The 18811-nt window shown below is 30.6% G+C and overlaps 1 protein-coding gene across 1 annotated transcript; it reads right to left on the bottom strand.

The window, feature by feature from the left end:
• Positions 1–907: 907 nt before the first annotated feature.
• LOC112755016 (transcription factor ICE1) lies at positions 908–4988 on the bottom strand. Its single transcript, XM_025802881.3, has 4 exons — positions 3771–4988; positions 3341–3568; positions 2537–2707; positions 908–1272 (listed from the first exon to the last, which is right to left on the bottom strand). The coding sequence occupies exons 1-4, from the start codon at positions 4728–4730 to the stop codon at positions 1189–1191; spliced, it is 1443 nt and encodes a 480-aa protein (XP_025658666.1). The 5' UTR covers positions 4731–4988; the 3' UTR covers positions 908–1188.
• Positions 4989–18811: the final 13823 nt, after the last annotated feature.

Raw genomic sequence — 18811 nt, 5'->3', positions numbered from 1 at the left:
AAAAAAAAAAGTGACAATGATTTAATTATAAAATGATTTTTAGATATAATACGTTAAAATATATGAATATAACAAATAATTAAATTAGACACCTTATATTTACATTCTGTAATTTGGATGTACCATACTATTTTGCAGATGCAAAATTTTTTACACTTGTCTTTTAACACTTTGCCGTAGCAAATTTGGATCCGTGGGTAATGGTTGTGAATTGGTTTTAACATTTTCAATTTTTTTGAAGTTTGCAAACCCATTATCAATACTAAAGTGGAGGCCCATCTGTCTACAACTGGACAATCGTGCAAATATTAAATATTATAGAGGTCACTAAATAATATAGGAAATTTCAGAGGATAAAATTGACAAGCATCAAAAGACCGGACAGTAAGACCCAAACAGATGTCAGAACTCAGAAGTAAAAGGTGCTTCATTCACCTTATTTAGCCAGGTGCAGGCTATAACTCACCATTTGAAATGTTTACCGTTGATATATTTTCGATGTTTTATACCATAAGGTGCCGGGGTCGTTCCTCTGCACCTGCATTTTTTCCATTTCATTGCTAGCATACTAAAAGAGGCTAATAGCACAAATGAATTAAAAAGTGAACTTTATCACTCATGTATAAAAGAATAAAAAAAGAAAAACCACAACTGCCGGCGGACTATGGATTGCAACTTTCTGTATCATCATCATATTCAAAATTACAAAAATCCTATTCGAAGGCCAAAATCATTTACCAATATATTATATAAATATATGTTTAATTTAATTTATTTTTAATATTTATTTATATTCCAACATATATTTTATATTGATGGCAGATTTTAGTGGTTAATTTTAGTGGACATTAGCATAGTCGCAAAATTAAACATGCAAAATAAAATTGACCAAGAAAACAATAAAAAGTGATAAAATAAAATAAAATAGAAATTATTCCATGACTAAAATAGGTCAGAGTAAAACAAATAATATTCCATCACTTAAAAATAAAAATCTAAAGTTCATTTGCTTTGCTCAAAATCATGAGAAAACACCACAAGACAACTTCTCAAACCTACGGATTAAGCTAACCTATTCGATCTTCATGGTTATGCCTTCACAGGCAGTAATTGTTAAGAGGTAATGCATTTGGATACTGCTTGCAAGTTGCAACAAACAGTTAGCCATTTATCAATGAAGAGCTTGAATCACATCATGTCATGGATCCCTGCTGAATCCAGCAGCACTGCTTTGATTTCCTCAGGAAGAACATCCTGCCCTTCTCTGCATTGCTGTTAACAAATAAGAAAACATTATCATAAGAAACCACAGAAAATTCGCTATAAAAAACCACAAGATAACAAACTAAACCAGTAATCAGTGAATTAAATATGGTAAACATCAGACACCAAACAAACAAACAAAACAGGAGAAAGCCCTGCAAGGTTTTTTCATTCTTCATTAAGCTAATATTTACTCGTCTGAGTGGAAGCAGTCAAAGTGCTTGTCAGGCATAGATGCAAATAATCAATATATGGTTTAAACTTCCAATAAGCCATGGGAACCAAGAGAGTATCAACTATTGAATGCCATCCACCCACTATAAGTGGCAGGCCACAGAAAAACAAAACTAGAGCAAACAAGAGGAAGCTTAAGAGTATTGTATTTGATTGTTTGGCTAAAAATACTTGACATGTGAATAGGATTACGGGAGAGAATTGCTAAGCACTTCATGTTTGTCGCATTTGGAGCACTCTGAGGTGGTTTGGACATGTGCCAGAAAAGATGGAGTAGCGCGTATTGTGAAAAGATGGTAGAATCTCGTCTTAAGTGGTTTGGACATGTGAGAAAAAGATTAGCAGTGCACCTGATAAGGAGGGTGGATGAGATGAAAGGTGAACGGGTGGTGAATGGTAGAGGAAGACCTAAAAAGGCCATACATGAGGTGGTCAAAGGAGATCTACATGTCAACAGTCTCACTGTAGACATGATAGGGCGCAATGGTGTCGTTTGATCCATGTACCCAACTCCACCTAGTGGGATAAGGCTTTGTCGTTGTTGTGGAGCACTCTAAGAACATGATCTAGAGTCGTGAGAACAGGTACGAGTTCTCAACCTAAGGCATCAAGTCAGTGTCTTAAGGTTGCTACAACCAAGCCATTTCTCTTTAATTTCATCCCAGCCCATTCAGACTCAATCAGCTAAATCTCCTTATAAAATTTCATTTCATAGATTCAGACGTAGCATCATTGCAAATAAAAAAGGCACATCTATAATTCTATATTATTTGTCAACGATGTAGCAATTGCTAAAGTTCTGTATTGGCCAGACATCATATAATTTTGGAGAAAAAAATTTTTCATGAGGTAGGCATCACATCAATATTGAAAGAACATCATGTGCAACACATGGATAATTTGAAATTATTAAGCACCATTTGGAATGCCCAAACAAAATTGGGGGAAAGGATCATAAAACTAAAAGTTAAAATTAAAATGACAAAATTAAGGAAATTAAATGGTCAAGTTAAGCCTGGCATTAGATAAAGAACCATACCTCGGCTCTGAAGACGTCTAAAGCAAAGCCATTGAAGCAGCTAATAACAGCCTGCTGAACATCTAATCCGAGGTTATCCAGAGCCCGCATGGTTGAGAGCAGAAGACCTGGTCGGCGAGTACAAAACATATGAATGTTGACAGCTCTCCCTTCCCTCACCCTAACTTCCACCTAAAATGTTCAGAAACACAAAAGTCAAGTTAAAATAATTTCCTTAATTACCATTCAAATAAATTCAGAAAGCATAAAGTTACATACACAATCTAGTGGTTTCTAATTAGTTTGCACTAATACACCTTTCTGAATTTCTGTGCATCAAGACATACTAACTAGTTACTTAAATGTTCATTTTATAATCAATTATAAATATCAGGGGTTTCTCACAGGTTCAAATATACAGTGTTATTGACACACAAATATAGGGGATTCTAATAATAATCACACATAACCTTTCTTTGCATCTCTTGGAACCTTGCATGACCGTAAGCATCTAATAGTAGGTATGCGAAATTTTATATTACAATTCATATGTATCACACATTAGCAGAAATTTTGAAATGACATGTTTATGCAAATTTATCAATTCAAAATTTTTGGCAGGTGGGTCACTACAAGATGCAACTCATGCAGAAAAAATGATATTCATTCAAGTTCCATGCTCTAAATCATCACAAAATTAACATCCATGTGCAACTTTTTGTCCCTGTGAGCTCCAGATAAACGCAGTTCCAATTGTAACAATTCTGCAAGCAACAAGCTATACTGTCCACCAAGTATCTTGAAACCAGGTGATAAAAGATTTACCTTTGCAGGTTGGTTTTTGGGGCTTGGCAAGACGCCAGGATACAGTTCCTCCTTCACCCGGCACGGAAGGGTTTGCGGCGTGGGTGTCAAAGGTTGAAGGCTGGTGGTGGAAGATTGCAGCGAAGAGCCAGGTGGAGTTGACTCCAGTTCATTGTGAAGATCATTAATCCGCTGCAGTAACTCCCTCAAGTAGTCGATTGCATCCCCAAGTATCGAAGCCCTATCCATCTATGAACAATGAAATACATTAGAATGTATAATCCCTAAATCCTTAACACATCAAAAGAACTAAGCTAGAACTTGTCATGAACATCTATGTGACCAGTAATTCAACAAGACACCAAGGCATCAACATCAGCCAATTGATATAACACTTAAACAAATCAACAATTATAACTACTGTTCTCACTCAATAGTCCAAATCACAAACCTTGCTAATCTTTGGCACAACAGACCTAAGCATGTACAACCTATCATTAAGCTTCTTCCTGCGCCGCCTCTCCGCCATGAGATTCTTCGCCGGCATCCCTTTCTTCTTCCCTTTCTGATCTCCACCATTGACACCGCCACTCAAGCTCAAATTCCCATTCCCTCCGCCGCTATGATTCCCACTCTCCTCCACCACCACAGCCTTACTACCACTCTCAACATTCTCATCAGAATCGTAATTCCACACTGAAGCCTCAATGCTACCTTCTTCAACTTCCCCCTCTCCCCATTTCCTCTCCAAACTCCCCATTCCCAAAGCTTCAAGACTCTCAGCCCCGCCGGAGCCTCGCCGGAGCGCGGCACGCTTCTGGAAGAGCGTGGGAGGCGCACCAACCGTCGGAGCCACCTCAAGAGGCCTCAACCCCTTTCCCCTGCTCGAAAACAGAGCATTTCCAGAAGCCGCAAACGCTTCCATTTCAAATCCAGCACCCAGCGCCACCGCATCATCGTCGGCGCCCCCCGCCGGGAGCAACCGCGTCGCCGGCGGGAATTCAGTAGCGGAAGTCATGTCAGCCGAGCCAATTAGAGGCTGAGAGAAAGCCATCAAAAGAGGGGAGTTGGAAGAATGGTTGCCGGAGAAGAAGAAACCGGAGTCAGGTCCCAAATCGAAGGCATTATCAAAAGGATTGTTGTTGTTGGTGAAGAAGGAGGGTTTGAGAGTAGGGAAAGAGTGTTCGAGGGCAAAAGTGTCCATTCCTTGGTGCGTGAGGAAGTTGTTATCGTTAGTGTTAGCAGTGAGGAAGGGGAAGGGGTTTATGGTAATTGGAGGAGGCTGGGGTATGGTTTTGAAGGAAGTGAGAGGGGCATTCATGGGAATTCCAATGTCAGTGCTGTCTTCTGCAAGTAAGGGTTCCGTCCAAGAAAGAGGATGAGACCTTGCTGGAAGCATGTCTCTGTCCATTGTTATATGAAGAGAGAAGAAGAAAGAGAGAAGGGAATTCGGAGTTCTGGGACGTTATGTTATTGTTATCTATGTATAAGTGACAAAAAAATGAACGGAGAGGGAGGTGCTGCGTGGACACTCTGCTTTATCCATGCAGACACAATTATTTTACACACAACATACCATTAATCATTATCATCCTATAACTCAATACTAATCATATCTTCTTTTACAGATTCTACTAAATCTAATTCTACAATGTAATTAATTCTCCCCTTTTTCCATAATAATTAGGGGATCTCTTTTGAATCAAAATAAATACACTGTATAAACCCAAAACTTTTTTTCAATGTATTAGGATGTTAGGCTAAAATTTTTAGCCACACCCACTATTTAAATTTACTTAGTAATTTCGTAGAATATTCCCTCTAATCCATTTATTTTATCTGTCACTTTCTTTGAATGCACATTATATTATTGATAAAAATTTATAATCAAGAGTAATAAATTAAAGATAATATAACAAAATTAAGTCAACCTTAACTAATAACAAGATAAAATAATACAATAATTTTTAATACTTATATAAACTAAGAATATATTTGATAATTTAATAATAAATTATATTAAAAATTATAACTGACATATATTATAGAATAAACAAATGGGTAAAATAAATAGATATTAAAGAACGGATGAAGTAAAATATTAATATATAGAACGTTATCGATTTCACAGTGAACAATTTTCAACTTTCACTTCTTAACTAAAATAAATATGCAATCTATTTTTAAAAATATTATTTATATATCAAAATTAATTACTAAAATTAGTTATTATATATTTTTATATAAATATATATAATTTAATTTATTTTTAATATATTTACACTAACAACTGATTTAATTATACACCTAATACGATTAATCTATTTATTAATAAATTTAGTTAACATATATCTTAAGAATATATGTTAACAAATTTTTAAATTCTTTATCTCAATAAATGTTGAGTTGTTGACTAAACTATTTACATTAACAAAAATATTTTAATGTATACTAAAAATTAACTACTAATTAATTAGCGTCACTATATATATTAATTTATACACTTTTTTAATTAAACAATTAACTACTAGAATAATCAATTTTATTATAATAGAATAATTAAATTTACGATAGACGAATAATTAAATTCATTTAAAGTAGTATATATTTTTTTATGAAATACTAAATATGTATTTCAATACGTAATAGTTAATTAGTAATTGATTTTTTTGTACACATATTCACATAACTTGATTGATTTATTAAATATATTATTTATTGCAAAATAACTTTATCTCTCTTAATAATTATTATGTTAATTATTTTTATTATATAATTAAAACAAATTTTAACTTATTATTAATACTAACATCAAATTCGTAGAAGTATCTCTTATATTTTTTTATTAATATGAATTATATATAAAATTAACAACTTTTTCTTTATAATAATAACAGTGCATTTAATTTTTCCAAACATTTTTCTTAACTTTTTTAATATTGAAGAAAATAATGGTTCTTTAAAAAAGTTCACACATCTATATTTTCCTATATAATTCGATTTTATAATATCACAATTTAATTTTGAAACTGTTTATAAATATTTTTCCCTAAATGAACATACTATTTAATAATATATAGCCGATTCAATAAAAAAATAAAAATAAAAAAGAGATCAAGTTAAACTAGGAAATCAATGAGATTCCCATGTCTCTCCATAAAAATGCTTAGTACGGTTCGGGATTAATATTACCATTCTTTTAAATGAAAATTTATGTATAGTTAGAATTATTAAATAATAATTTAATTAAATTTATTAAATTATTTAATAATTTTTAATTATAAATTTTATATAAAAATAATTATACATAAATTTTTATTTTTATTTATAGTTTTTTTGGTTACTCTAATGAAATGAATTATTATTTGTGATCAAGAATTATCAGTACTAATGTATTAGTTACTTGATAGATTTTTTTTGTAATGAACCTTATTACAATAATGATTTTTTTGAAAAGTTTTTTGGAAAGTTATTCGAACTTATTGCTCTTCTGAAATTTTATATATATAGGGTGCTTTGATTAATCCTAGAAGTAGATTACTCTAAATCCATGAATGACTAGCAATAAAAACATCTCAAGAACCTAGATTAATAGGTTCTCCATAAGCCTTCATTATTAACAACAATAAGTGATAAAATTGTGAAAGAATAGGAAAATAATAGATAAAGAAATTTTATTAATTGTTGATTGATTGAATTATATTGAAGTGTGTTGTAAACTATGAAGGTAAAACTAAATATATATATATATATATATATATATATATATATATATATATATAGCATTGTCCTATGAAAGATAAAAACAAATAAAGATAAGATAAGAACAACTAAAGATAAGATAAAGATAAGATAAAGATAAGATAATAAAGACTAAAATTGTAATTGAATTTATCTATTCTGTTAGGCTGAATTTGTGGGCCACACGAGACTTCTTTATTGTTGTCATAGGTTAAGGTGGAAGAGTAGTTTAATACGCCCCCGCAAGCTGGTGGATGGAAGATGTCAATAATCCACAGTTTGGATAAGTTCCGATGAAATTGTTGAGTGTTTGACGTGGTGACGCAGAGGAAGATGCGTGCAGCGGAGCTTGAGTTGCCGGCGGCAAAAATATAAAGGGAGATGCTGTGCTTGAGCAGCGATCTTCAAAAAATGCGTGCGGCAGAGCTTGAGCTGCCGGCAGCAAAAATATAAAAGGAGATGCTGTGTTTGAGCAGCAATCTTCAAAAGAAAAATGAAAAAATAAGCGCGTAAAGCGCAATAAGATTGATCTTTAGAGGCCGCGTATGGCGCAATAAGAGAGGGCGCATAAAGCGCGATAAGAAAGAGGGCGCATAGAGCGCGATAAGAGTGCAGATGGAACTGCTAAAACAGAATGTAGATTAAACTGCTGAAACAGAATGCAGACGGAACTGCCGGAAGAAGGCGCAGATGAAACTGCCAGAGGAAGGCGCAGATGAAACTGTCGGAAGAAGGCGCAGATAGGCCATAGTGACTATTCTATGAATGATAGTTGTTTCATGTTAGAACAGGGATAACCAAGACTGATGTTGGATTTTTACTTGGATGGATGTAATAAAGATTGGTTGGATCTTGAACTGAATTGGAAGATTGATTATTCATTGTGAGAGGAGATTGAAAAAGAAGCATGGTGATTTCTCACCTAAAAGATGATAACTTATATATCCTCCTCAAGGAGGATACCAAGACTCTGATACCATGATAAAATTGTGAAAGAATAAGAAAAGCCTCATATCATTTGCAAATTCATCAGGCCCTGAATACACGAATTTGTGCAGCTTTGACTCTATATCCTCAAACCCTATTGGCTTCAACAACACACTCTCACATTTGTTACCAAGAATCCCTAACTTCTTGGGATCCAGAGTTTTATTGAAAGTCCAGCCATCTCTTCCAACTATGAAGCGCTTCAAGATCACCCAACACTGCATCTTTTGATAACGATCCATTCTCTGCTCATTCAGAACAACCTTCATCTCCTTTTCCTTCTTCGTGTTCTTGGAGTCAAGCATCTTAGAACCGGATCTTGGGATTCTTGAAGGAAGAAGGAAGAAGCAGAAAGTGAAAGAAGGCCACGTAGGCATCAACGTGTTGGATTCAACTCCTTTGTTAAGTACTATATTATTCTTTCGACAATTTTCTTTACCAATGTTTCTCAAACAAGCTCGAGCCAACTACTTTCTTTTTTAATTCATCTTAGTGTGATGAAATTGTGAAATCCGTACATAATGTCTCCTATGTTATTTTGCCTTGTTTTGTAAGTAAACCAGTAACGGTAAAGCAAACCTTTTAGTCCTATATTATACCGCATTGTAGTAGTGATTGTACCCCCACAAACTTGTTTGTTTCTTCTTTCTGTAATTAATCCTACCAAAGATCGAGCCTTGAAACCCTTGTTCACTCGAAACATCAACAACCAAGCTTTTCAATAGCAGAGGCAGATGTTGCCCCAAGAAAGAGACTCATAATTAAGCTTCGTTTGCCGCGTTCAAGAACAGTGTCATCTGAAGAGTGCAAACTAAAGAATGATGCTGATACTGAAAAGCATGGACCATAATTTATGGCTTCTGATTCATGCGGTGAGAAGAGGAAGAAAGATTAACATTGCAACACTACTGAATACTCGTGTAATGTAGTGAGAAAGAGCGATACAGAAGGTTCTAGAACCTTGTCAACTGATGCACAGTGCAAATAGAAGAAGGACGATGATGGTGCTGATTCTCGCGGAGGCAGAAAGAGAAGAAAGTTGGCAACTTTTGAAGTTTCTGTTTCCACAAAATTTTCTGTGCAAGAACACCATAATGCATGTTCAAGAATCCCAAAAACCGGTTCTAAGGTGCTTGACTCGAAGAACACAAAGAAAGAAGAGGAAGAACATCACAATGCATGTTCAAGAATCCCAAGAACCGGTTCTAAGGTGCTTGACTCCAAGAACACGAAGAAAGAAGAGGAGATGAAGGTTGTTCTGAATGAGCAGAGAATGGATCGTTATCAAAAGATACAGTGTTGGGTGATCTTGAAGCACTTCATGGTTGAAAGAGATGGCTGGACTTTCAATAAGACTCTGGATTCCAAGAAGTTAGGGATTCTTGGCAACAAATATGAAAGTGTGTTGTTGAAGCCAATAGCGTTTGAGGATATAGAGTCAAAGATGCACAAATTCGTGTATTCAGGGTCTGATGAATTTGCAAACGATATGAGGCTTTTGTTTTCTTATGGATTCATGTACCCTCAGAGGGATCAGATTCATAGAGTTGCAAGGAGATTCAATGAAAGCTTTAAAATTACTTGGAAGGCTTTGACGGAAAAGTGGTCAACTGAATAGAGGAAAAGGAACAAGATCTTCAAAAAGGGAAGAACGAATAATAAAGCGGTGCACCAAAAATTTTAGTACAAAGCTCTGATATCATGATAAAATTGTGAAAGAATAAGAAAAGAAGAGAGGAAGAATATTATACTTTGTATTTCTTGATTGATTGAATTGAATTGAAGTGAAGTGTAAACTATGAGGGTAAAACTAAATATATATAGAACATTGTTCTATGAAAGATAAAAGTAAATAAAGATAAGATAAGAACAACTAAAGATAAGATAAAGATAAGATAAGATAAGATAAGATAATAAAAACTAAATTTGTAATTGAATTTATGTATTCTGTTGGGTTGAATTTGTGGACCACAAAACTTCTTTATTATTGTTATTGGTTAAGGTGGAAAAGTAGTTTAATAATAAGTTCTGGTCATTGCCAGCTCTTCAAACACATAATAATAACTACAAATTCAATTTAATTCCTAAAATCTTTTGAGACAATTAATTTTATAAAATTTATATTAAGTTTAATAATTTTATAATTTAAATTTTGTTATAATTTTATAATTTACGTATTTAATTTATTTTTTAATTTTATATATAATCTTAATTTTCTCTACCTTGTTCAAACATTACAAAAAAAAAAAGTTAATTTAAGATATAAAGGTGGTTGTGGCACGGGATACAAAAGTATAGATATTATTCCGTTTGATCACATATTAAACACGCAACAATGATCCTAACTAAAATTTTCAACAGTAGAATATATATGGTAGAGTACATACTAGTATGTATCCTACATAAAATTCAACGTAGAAAAGTAGCAGTAGATATAGAGAGACTATCTAGTATCAGTTTTAAAACTTTTTCTGACCCTCCATACACCCATCCATCAACAACACGCCTCCTTTATTCCTAATTTTATGCCATGCATGCGTTTCAAAACCCTCCATACGTCATTTCATATTTAAAAATACAATAAATTAATTATTGATCTAAATTATAAAATTTATATTAAAAATAAATTAAATAATATATATTTATATATACAAATATATACTAACAGATTTGATAACTAATTTTTATTTTTATTTAAATATTAAAATTTTAGATCAAATTATTTATAATCAAAAGATTATAAAATTAAAAAAAATAAGAGAGAGTGTTTTTATTTTTGCGGAAAAAAAAGAAAGAAGAAGAATTTATTTAGACCATCTCATTCATTCCAATTTCTATTTATGGTCCACCTGTCATAAAAAGTAAGCTTTTGCGTCATAAACAGTAAATAGAAACTTAGAGTATCTCTTTCTTCTCCATTAGGAGGAACCAACTTTAATTCATGTTGTGGCCTCACTTAATTAATTAATTAAAATACTTAAAATTAATATAATTAATTTTTTTCAATAATATAATTTAAATTTATAAATTTAAAAATAATTTACTATTAAAAGATATTAATATTAAATAAATTCATATTAATTATGACATAAATAATTTTAATAGAATAATATAAATAATATAATTAAATATTTGAGACTGCTAATTTAATATAATAATATAAATAAAATTTAATATTAATTATGACATAAATAATTAATATAAATTATTAATTAAATAAAAATTTAATTATTCAATATAATTAATTATTAAATTAATTATTATTTAATTATTTAATATAAGTATTTATTATAATATAATTATTTAATATAATTAATTAAAAGTTTGTATAATTATTTATTTAAATAATAATTTGACAAATGACAAATTATTATTGGCTATACCAAGTCTTCATCGAGAGAGACTTAGTTCTATTAAAAACTGTGTAGGGACCAACTCCACTTCTCTCCAACTGCTAGGGACTCAAATGTGTCAGAAAAAGTAAAAAGGGCGCTCAGCGTTAGAGTTGCTCTTACGATTTATCTCTACCTCTACTTTCGCGACGATTTTAAAATCAAGTTAAATCTTAGGGACAATTTTGTATAAAAAAAAATTGATACGAAGAAAATTTTCAATTTATACCTTAACAACCAAAATCGTACTTAACATATATAATACTTTAAAACTAAATTATACCGTAAAACCTTTTTGTATAGATGATTACTTTTACAGAAATCCAACGGTAGATTTGGATAGTAAATACAAGCCTACTCTCTTCGATTATAAAACTGTCTATTCCGATAAAATAGTAAATTCAAAAATAAAAATTCAACGTAATTTAATTAGTAAGAGGAAAAAATATATAAAGGCATATATTTTAATTTAACTAAAATTTAGTTAATCTTACAAAATTGTTAAATTATACTTAATTCCCATGATGAAAGCTAGCTAGTTGTTTTGTTGGAGGGGGAATTGAAAAACTTGAAAAATGCAATTAGGCATAGGAGCTCGCAGCCATTCTTTAATGAAATCACAAGCTTGTAACAAGTCGTTATAATTAGTTTTACCTTTAAATTAAAAAATGAATTAGATTTGGGTTACCCCTCTTAAATGATGTCTGACATGCATGCATATACTCAATTATTGATGAGAGAGAAAAGAGAAGCAGATCCGGGAGGAGGAGGACAGATAGGATAAAACTTTTGGGGACCAGAAAGCGAAACTGTAATAACCAAATTATGTATCCACCACACACATATATCGCTCAAACACCCAATGGATTTTTCTCTTTTTTTTTTCTTATCTTTTTAATTTTGGTTTTTCATCCTAACAAAATTAAAAGATTATTAAAATTTATTATTTTTAATTATTATTTAATTATTAACTTAATTTCTTTTATCTAATAATATATTTTATCTCATATTTTTAAATACTAATAATTAATTAATAACAAAAAATAATAAATTTTAATAGTCTTCTAATATTTTTTTTCAATTTCCTTTTGTGTTTTCTCTTGTCTTTTTGTTTCTTATGAATTTTTTTAATTATTATATAATATAATATAATTTAATTTCGATATAATATGACTGTAAAATAATTTTACATATTTTTTTAATTATATGTCGACATATTAATAAAATGATTATTTTTATATTAAACGATAGTGTAAAACGTTTTTTTTGCTGTAAATATATTAAAATTAAAGAAAATTCTATGATGTCTAATATATAACATATAGGTACCTAATTTACCTAAAAATTAAGAAAAATAAAAGTAGACTCTATTTTTTTTTTTTTTTTGGTATCAAATGATTTAAAAGTTAGACAATAGAACACACCTAAACTTAAATTCTATAAAATATACATAGCCACCTAGTTTCTCTTCAAGACAACGCGCCATGCAAGCCCCATGATCAAATTCTTTGCATGTGTTTCTATCATTCCAAGGGTGATAAACTTTGTCTCTTTTTTATTTTGGGTAGTCATAATTGCATATTTAATTTGATACATATTTTAAGCACTTTTTTATGTAATATTTTAAAAGTTTTGCTATTCTATGTCTTAAGGACATATATTAAGTATATTATAAAAAAATATTTTAATATTATTTATTGTTTTTATATATTAAAAATGTAAAAAAAATTATTTCATAATAAATAACATTAAAATATTTTTTTTATGTCTTTAGAACACATAATAGCAAAATTCATATTCTAAGTTAGTTTTAAATATTTTATCTAACATTTTACTTTATTTTAGAAAAATTAGCCATCACCAAGTTAAATTCTTCAAGTGGAGGTTAACACATTTGAGAAATGTGAAATTTTTTAATGTGAAGCATTTTACAAACCAGTCAATTTTCCAAAATATGACGGAAAATTTAAAATAAAAATAAAAAATATTTTCACAAAATAATTAGCACTTGAATTATAGCTATCTATTTAGATAGCTTATGAAATTGATAATTAATTAATTAATTGTATTTAAGTAAACCTAGACACTAAGGGGTAGTATCTTTTAACCAAAGAATTTCCTCAAGAGCAAAAAAAAAATGATTATATTATTCTCGTCATTGTTTACATATTTATTATATTATTTAAAAAATTTAGAATAATTTATACTAATAAATTGAATGGGATTTAAAATTACGCAGATGTATGTCCTAAATCAATTTTCGTTACACGCCTATTCTAGAATATCTCTATAAATCGAATCAATTGAATTTGATTTAACTATAATAGGAATAAATCGAATCAACTAGATTCAGTTTAGTAAATCGAATTTAGTTAATTCGATTTACTATTTCTGTAGCATGTATACATTGATTCGATTTACTATTTATATAATTTATTGACATTTCTACAAAATATAAATGTCAACAAGAAAATACTCCCATTTAGATTTAAATAAAATATCAAAAAATCAAAACGAATAAGAATAGAAATTCAACTTTTTTGTGTTTTAGTTCCAATTCCAAAAAATCTAAATTTTTATAAACTTGTGAACTTAAAACGAAACAATAAACGAATTTCATTAAAATTCATTTTTTGATTCATTAGTATCTAAAAAATCATCACCGGAATTTTTGATATTGAAAAAATTAATATAAAGTATAGCCTTCCAAACTCCAAAGTAACATAGGAATTAAAATTTAAATTTTTTTAGAGTCAGAAATAACAGATAGTTATATAATATAAAATAACTAAATATATTTATATAATATGTAATTTAATTTGAGAAATAATTAAAATACTATATCAATTAAATTATTATTTAATTTGTGAAATTAAATATAAAATTATGTTTTGATGATGTTGTGCTCTGAAAAATTCAAATTTGAATTAGAAGTAACGTCATCAAAACAATAAGTTCTATAGTAAACTGTATATATGCTACAGAAGTAGTAAATCGAATTAACTAGATTCGATTTATCTGTAGCATATATAGAGTAAATCGAATCTAGTTGATTCAATTTACTATACTATTATAGCTAAATCGAATCCAATTAATTCGATTTGCATAGAGATATTCTAGGACATGCGTATAATAAAAATTAATTTAGGTGTGCAATTTTAAGTATAAATTACCCAAAAATTTATTCTTCAAAATGTAATTTTTATATGATCTCTATAAAAAATAGATTAGTATTTTTTTTTAGAAATTTGACTAATTAATCTAATTCTATAGAAATCCAATAGAAAAGATAGAAGTTTCTGATAAATTTTTTAATTTCGCGGCATTCCTTAAAATATTTTGAACATAACTCAATCATCTATAGACATAATAAATAAGAGAATACTTTCAAGTTTGAACAGTATATATATCTATTAAATATGAGGTCTGAATCTGAACCTATGTGTATAAACATAGAACTCTTGAATAACAAATTGAAGCTGTAGCCCAAGTTGCATTTGAATCAAGCAATATCTAAATTAAAGCCAAGTCTTTGGAATAAATTTTCCAAGAACAAACCCAAGCTTCTCGTGACACTTTTTTTTTACCCATCATTTCATTTCACCCACTCCCAAAATCAAACTTGAAACTCTCATCTCAACTTTTCAATTCCCTCTTTCTCAATGCTCTTGCTCCCTCTCTTCCATCTGTCCCTCTCTCCTTAACTCACTCCGCTACCGCATACTCTATTAACAGTCTCGTCAACTTTCATAACATTATATAACTAGTAAATTCTTATGAGATTCTTATAATTCTATGTTTTCTAAATCAAATTTATATTTGTGTTTCTATATATTGAGCTTGGATCACTACCATAAAAATGGAGTTTAGCCACCAAATTTTAACTACAAACACTAAATTAGGATAAAAATAAATAAGTGTGTTTTCTATTTATCACAAAACATTGTTATAGTGGCTAAAATTTAACCTTTTGTTACAAAACAATATTTTTCACAGCTACATTTTTTGCTTACATTAACGTGCTATTAAGGTTGTCAAACTCGCGAGTCCAAGTAAACTCGTGGAGCTGACCTAAACTCGACTCGCGAGTTAACTCGTAGACTCATATGAGTTCACCTATTATGAAGTTTATATATATATACTCAATTCTAACCTTTCAACATTAATAATATCAATCTTAAAACGTATAATAAATTAAAATAGTAGCACACATTATAACAAATACTTTAAAATACACATTCAAATCCTCTACAATTATTCTTATACAAATACAATATAGAACAGACAAAATTAAAAATTCTAAATCTGTAATACTAAATCTTTAATTGAACATTGAACAATATCAAATAATCAAATTTATAACTCAAAAATTAATCAAATTATAAATTATACTAACACTGTAATTTACCAAAGATGCAATACTAAAAGTAAAACAAATTATAAATATTTAACTCTACATAACTAAAATAATAAATATTTGACAATTCAACATTCAATATAACTTTGTTTACGACATATAATTAACTCTAATCAAAATAATTAATTACTAACACCCATAAATGAATGAACTATCTGGCCACATAGGCTAAAATTAGAAGCAATAAAATTTGAAAAGCAAAAAAACCTAAATCAAGAAGCAAAGGCCTAAAGAAGGGGGGGGGGCAAAGACATACAAAAAATAGAGGATGCATATATAAGCAAAGAAGGGGCAAAGTCCCAGCAACAGCGAATCGATGACAAGGGTGCACCAGGCAGTGGTGGTGAGGGTGCAGTAGCAGCACAAAATGACGGCGACAAAGAGTCATGGACTTCACGACGACGTGAACCAGAGTAGGACTGTAGGAGAAGTAGTCGAACTCGTGAATGGTGATAGCACGATGGAGTTGCGGATAGTGGAGATGTGAAGAAATACAGAGTAAAGTGCAGCAGAGGTAAAATTCACAAAGACAATGACGCAAATCAGAGTAGAGGTAACAGACGCAGGCGAACAGCGACTGCTCGACGGAACGGCGACTGCGACAAAATATGGAGAAAGTGAGACTTGAGAGAAACGACGCAGATGAGTGAGTTATGAGTGAGTTTTCTTTCATTCTTTGGGAGTGTTATCGTAACCCTAATAGAAAAAGTGTTTTTTTTTTCAAAATGATGCTTTCTTTGAGCAAAAATGAAGAAAAACACAAACTCGCTAACTCGGTCCTAGACTCGTGAGTTTGACGAGTCTAGCCGAGTTTACTCAGGATCGAGTCTATTCCCGAGTCAACTCGATTCCATATCTAAATTCGTACGAGTTTACGAGTTAGTTTGACAACAATGCGTGCTATAGCTATTCTGTCTTGAATAAATTAATTTTTTAAATAAATTTATTAATGTATAGTATCATTTTTTTAAATATTCTGACATTAACACATATTTATGAAGTTAAATCTAAAAATATAAAAAAATGAATTTAGATAAAATAAAAAATTATAAAAATAAAGATAATATTCTAATATTTGAGTTAATTATAAAGATAAAATTTATTTAGCTAAAATAATATAATTTGAATAAATAATAAAAAGTTCAATAATTTTTAAGTATAAAAAAATTAATTTTATTAAAAATAAATTATTTTATCATTTTTTAATTTAAAAAAATGACAATAAGTTAAAAAAAAATTTAATCTTTATTTACATGGTTTAGTACTCACTATATATTTTTGTGAGTACTGTACTCTTATTATATGCATAATTATTTTTTTAAAAATTATTTTATGAAATTATGAATTAAATTTTTTATTTATACTATTATTTAATTGGTATATTCTATTAATTAATTATTTTACAATTATTTTTAGTTATAAAAAAATTAATACTAATTAATTTATGAGTCACTTATATAAAAGTTTACAATTTTATTAAGTAACAAAGAAATTGATTTGTAAAATTTCTTATAACAATTTTATGTGATAATTAATTTGTCTAATGTAATAAAATTTTAGTAACTAATTTAGTAATTAAAATTTATTAAACATTAAATTTTTCAAGGTAAAAATATTTGCAAAACTTACTTAATGTATAACTCTTATTATATTGTTTCGTGTATAATAGGTAAATAATTAAATGATAGTGTATTGTTTGAATCATCAACTATCAACTAGAATAAAAGCGAGATTTTTTTTTTTGGTGACTTAAAAGAAAATAAACAAAAACTAAGAAAGAAAAAAAAACAAGAAACTGCTTAAGAAAGGCAGTCCCGCTGAATACTACTCTCAAACTCCTTCCAAGGCAATGGAAGCTCCACTTGGGGAGAAATAGTCCTCATTGCAGTCTTTGCCATGATGTCTGCTACTGTATTTGCATCTCTCAAGATCAACCGAAAATCAGCACGCCATTTCCAAGACATGATATCTCGAATTTTTAACACCAAAGGATTAATAAACCCAGAGCAATATTGTAAATTATTGACAATAGTAAATGCCTCCACACAGTCTGTCTCACATATAATGTCTCTTTGTCCCGAGTCCCATGCTAAAAGAAAGCATCTCCAAATAGCAAACAACTCTCCTTGCAAAATGCTACGACTCTCAATTGTTCCCAGACAGCCTCGTTGCCACCTTCCCTTCCAATCTCTGCTAACACAAGCGAAACTAACTCGAGCACCACTGCCAGGATAGCTAGCATCACAATTAATCTTAAAGGTACCCACTGAGGGGGAATCCAAGAGCCACTAATGGTTGAGGGGATAGATAGTCGTTGCAACTCAAAAATATTTCGGAGCTCCTTTTCTAAGGACAAAGCCATACCAATCACCTTGTCTGTGGTCCAATGCTCGTGAGGATGAAAGATCTCGTTATTTCTCGAACACCAAATCCATCAGAGACCAGAAAAGAATCTAAAAGGGCGCTGTTTGCTATTATATAAGAACCAACTCATCAAATCCACTGGTTGATCGGAGATCCCTAAAGCTTGCCAAACAAGTTGGGCTTTTGGACAATCCCGAATACAATGTAAAACCGATTCCTGACCTGAGAAACATCGTGGACAGCTATCCGTGTGCGAAATGCCCCTCCTAAAATGAAATGCAGCAGTAGGAAGAGCCTCCCGAAGACATAGCCAGGCCAAAATTTTGTGCTTTTCTGGAACATGTTGACGCCAAAGCCAAAGCCAATTACCCCTATCCTCCCAACTAACATCTTCTTACTGAGCCACAAATAACCACTATGAGCATCATAAACCTTTGAGGCCGCACCAGTCCAACACCAACCGACCTCTGAACCAGCTTGAACATCTGGGTTGTAAGAGTTAATGTTGCTCTGCAGAGACTGATTCAGATGAGAATAGATATTCTCAAGGTTCCACTGTCCAGATGACCAAAGGTCCAAGATCCTGAGATC

The sequence above is a fragment of the Arachis hypogaea genome, chromosome 16, assembly GCF_003086295.3.
Source record: "Arachis hypogaea cultivar Tifrunner chromosome 16, arahy.Tifrunner.gnm2.J5K5, whole genome shotgun sequence".
Classification (NCBI taxonomy): Eukaryota; Viridiplantae; Streptophyta; class Magnoliopsida; order Fabales; family Fabaceae; genus Arachis; species Arachis hypogaea.
The sequence above is the reverse complement of the archived record's forward strand: the minus strand, read 5'-3'. Positions and strand labels throughout refer to the sequence as shown.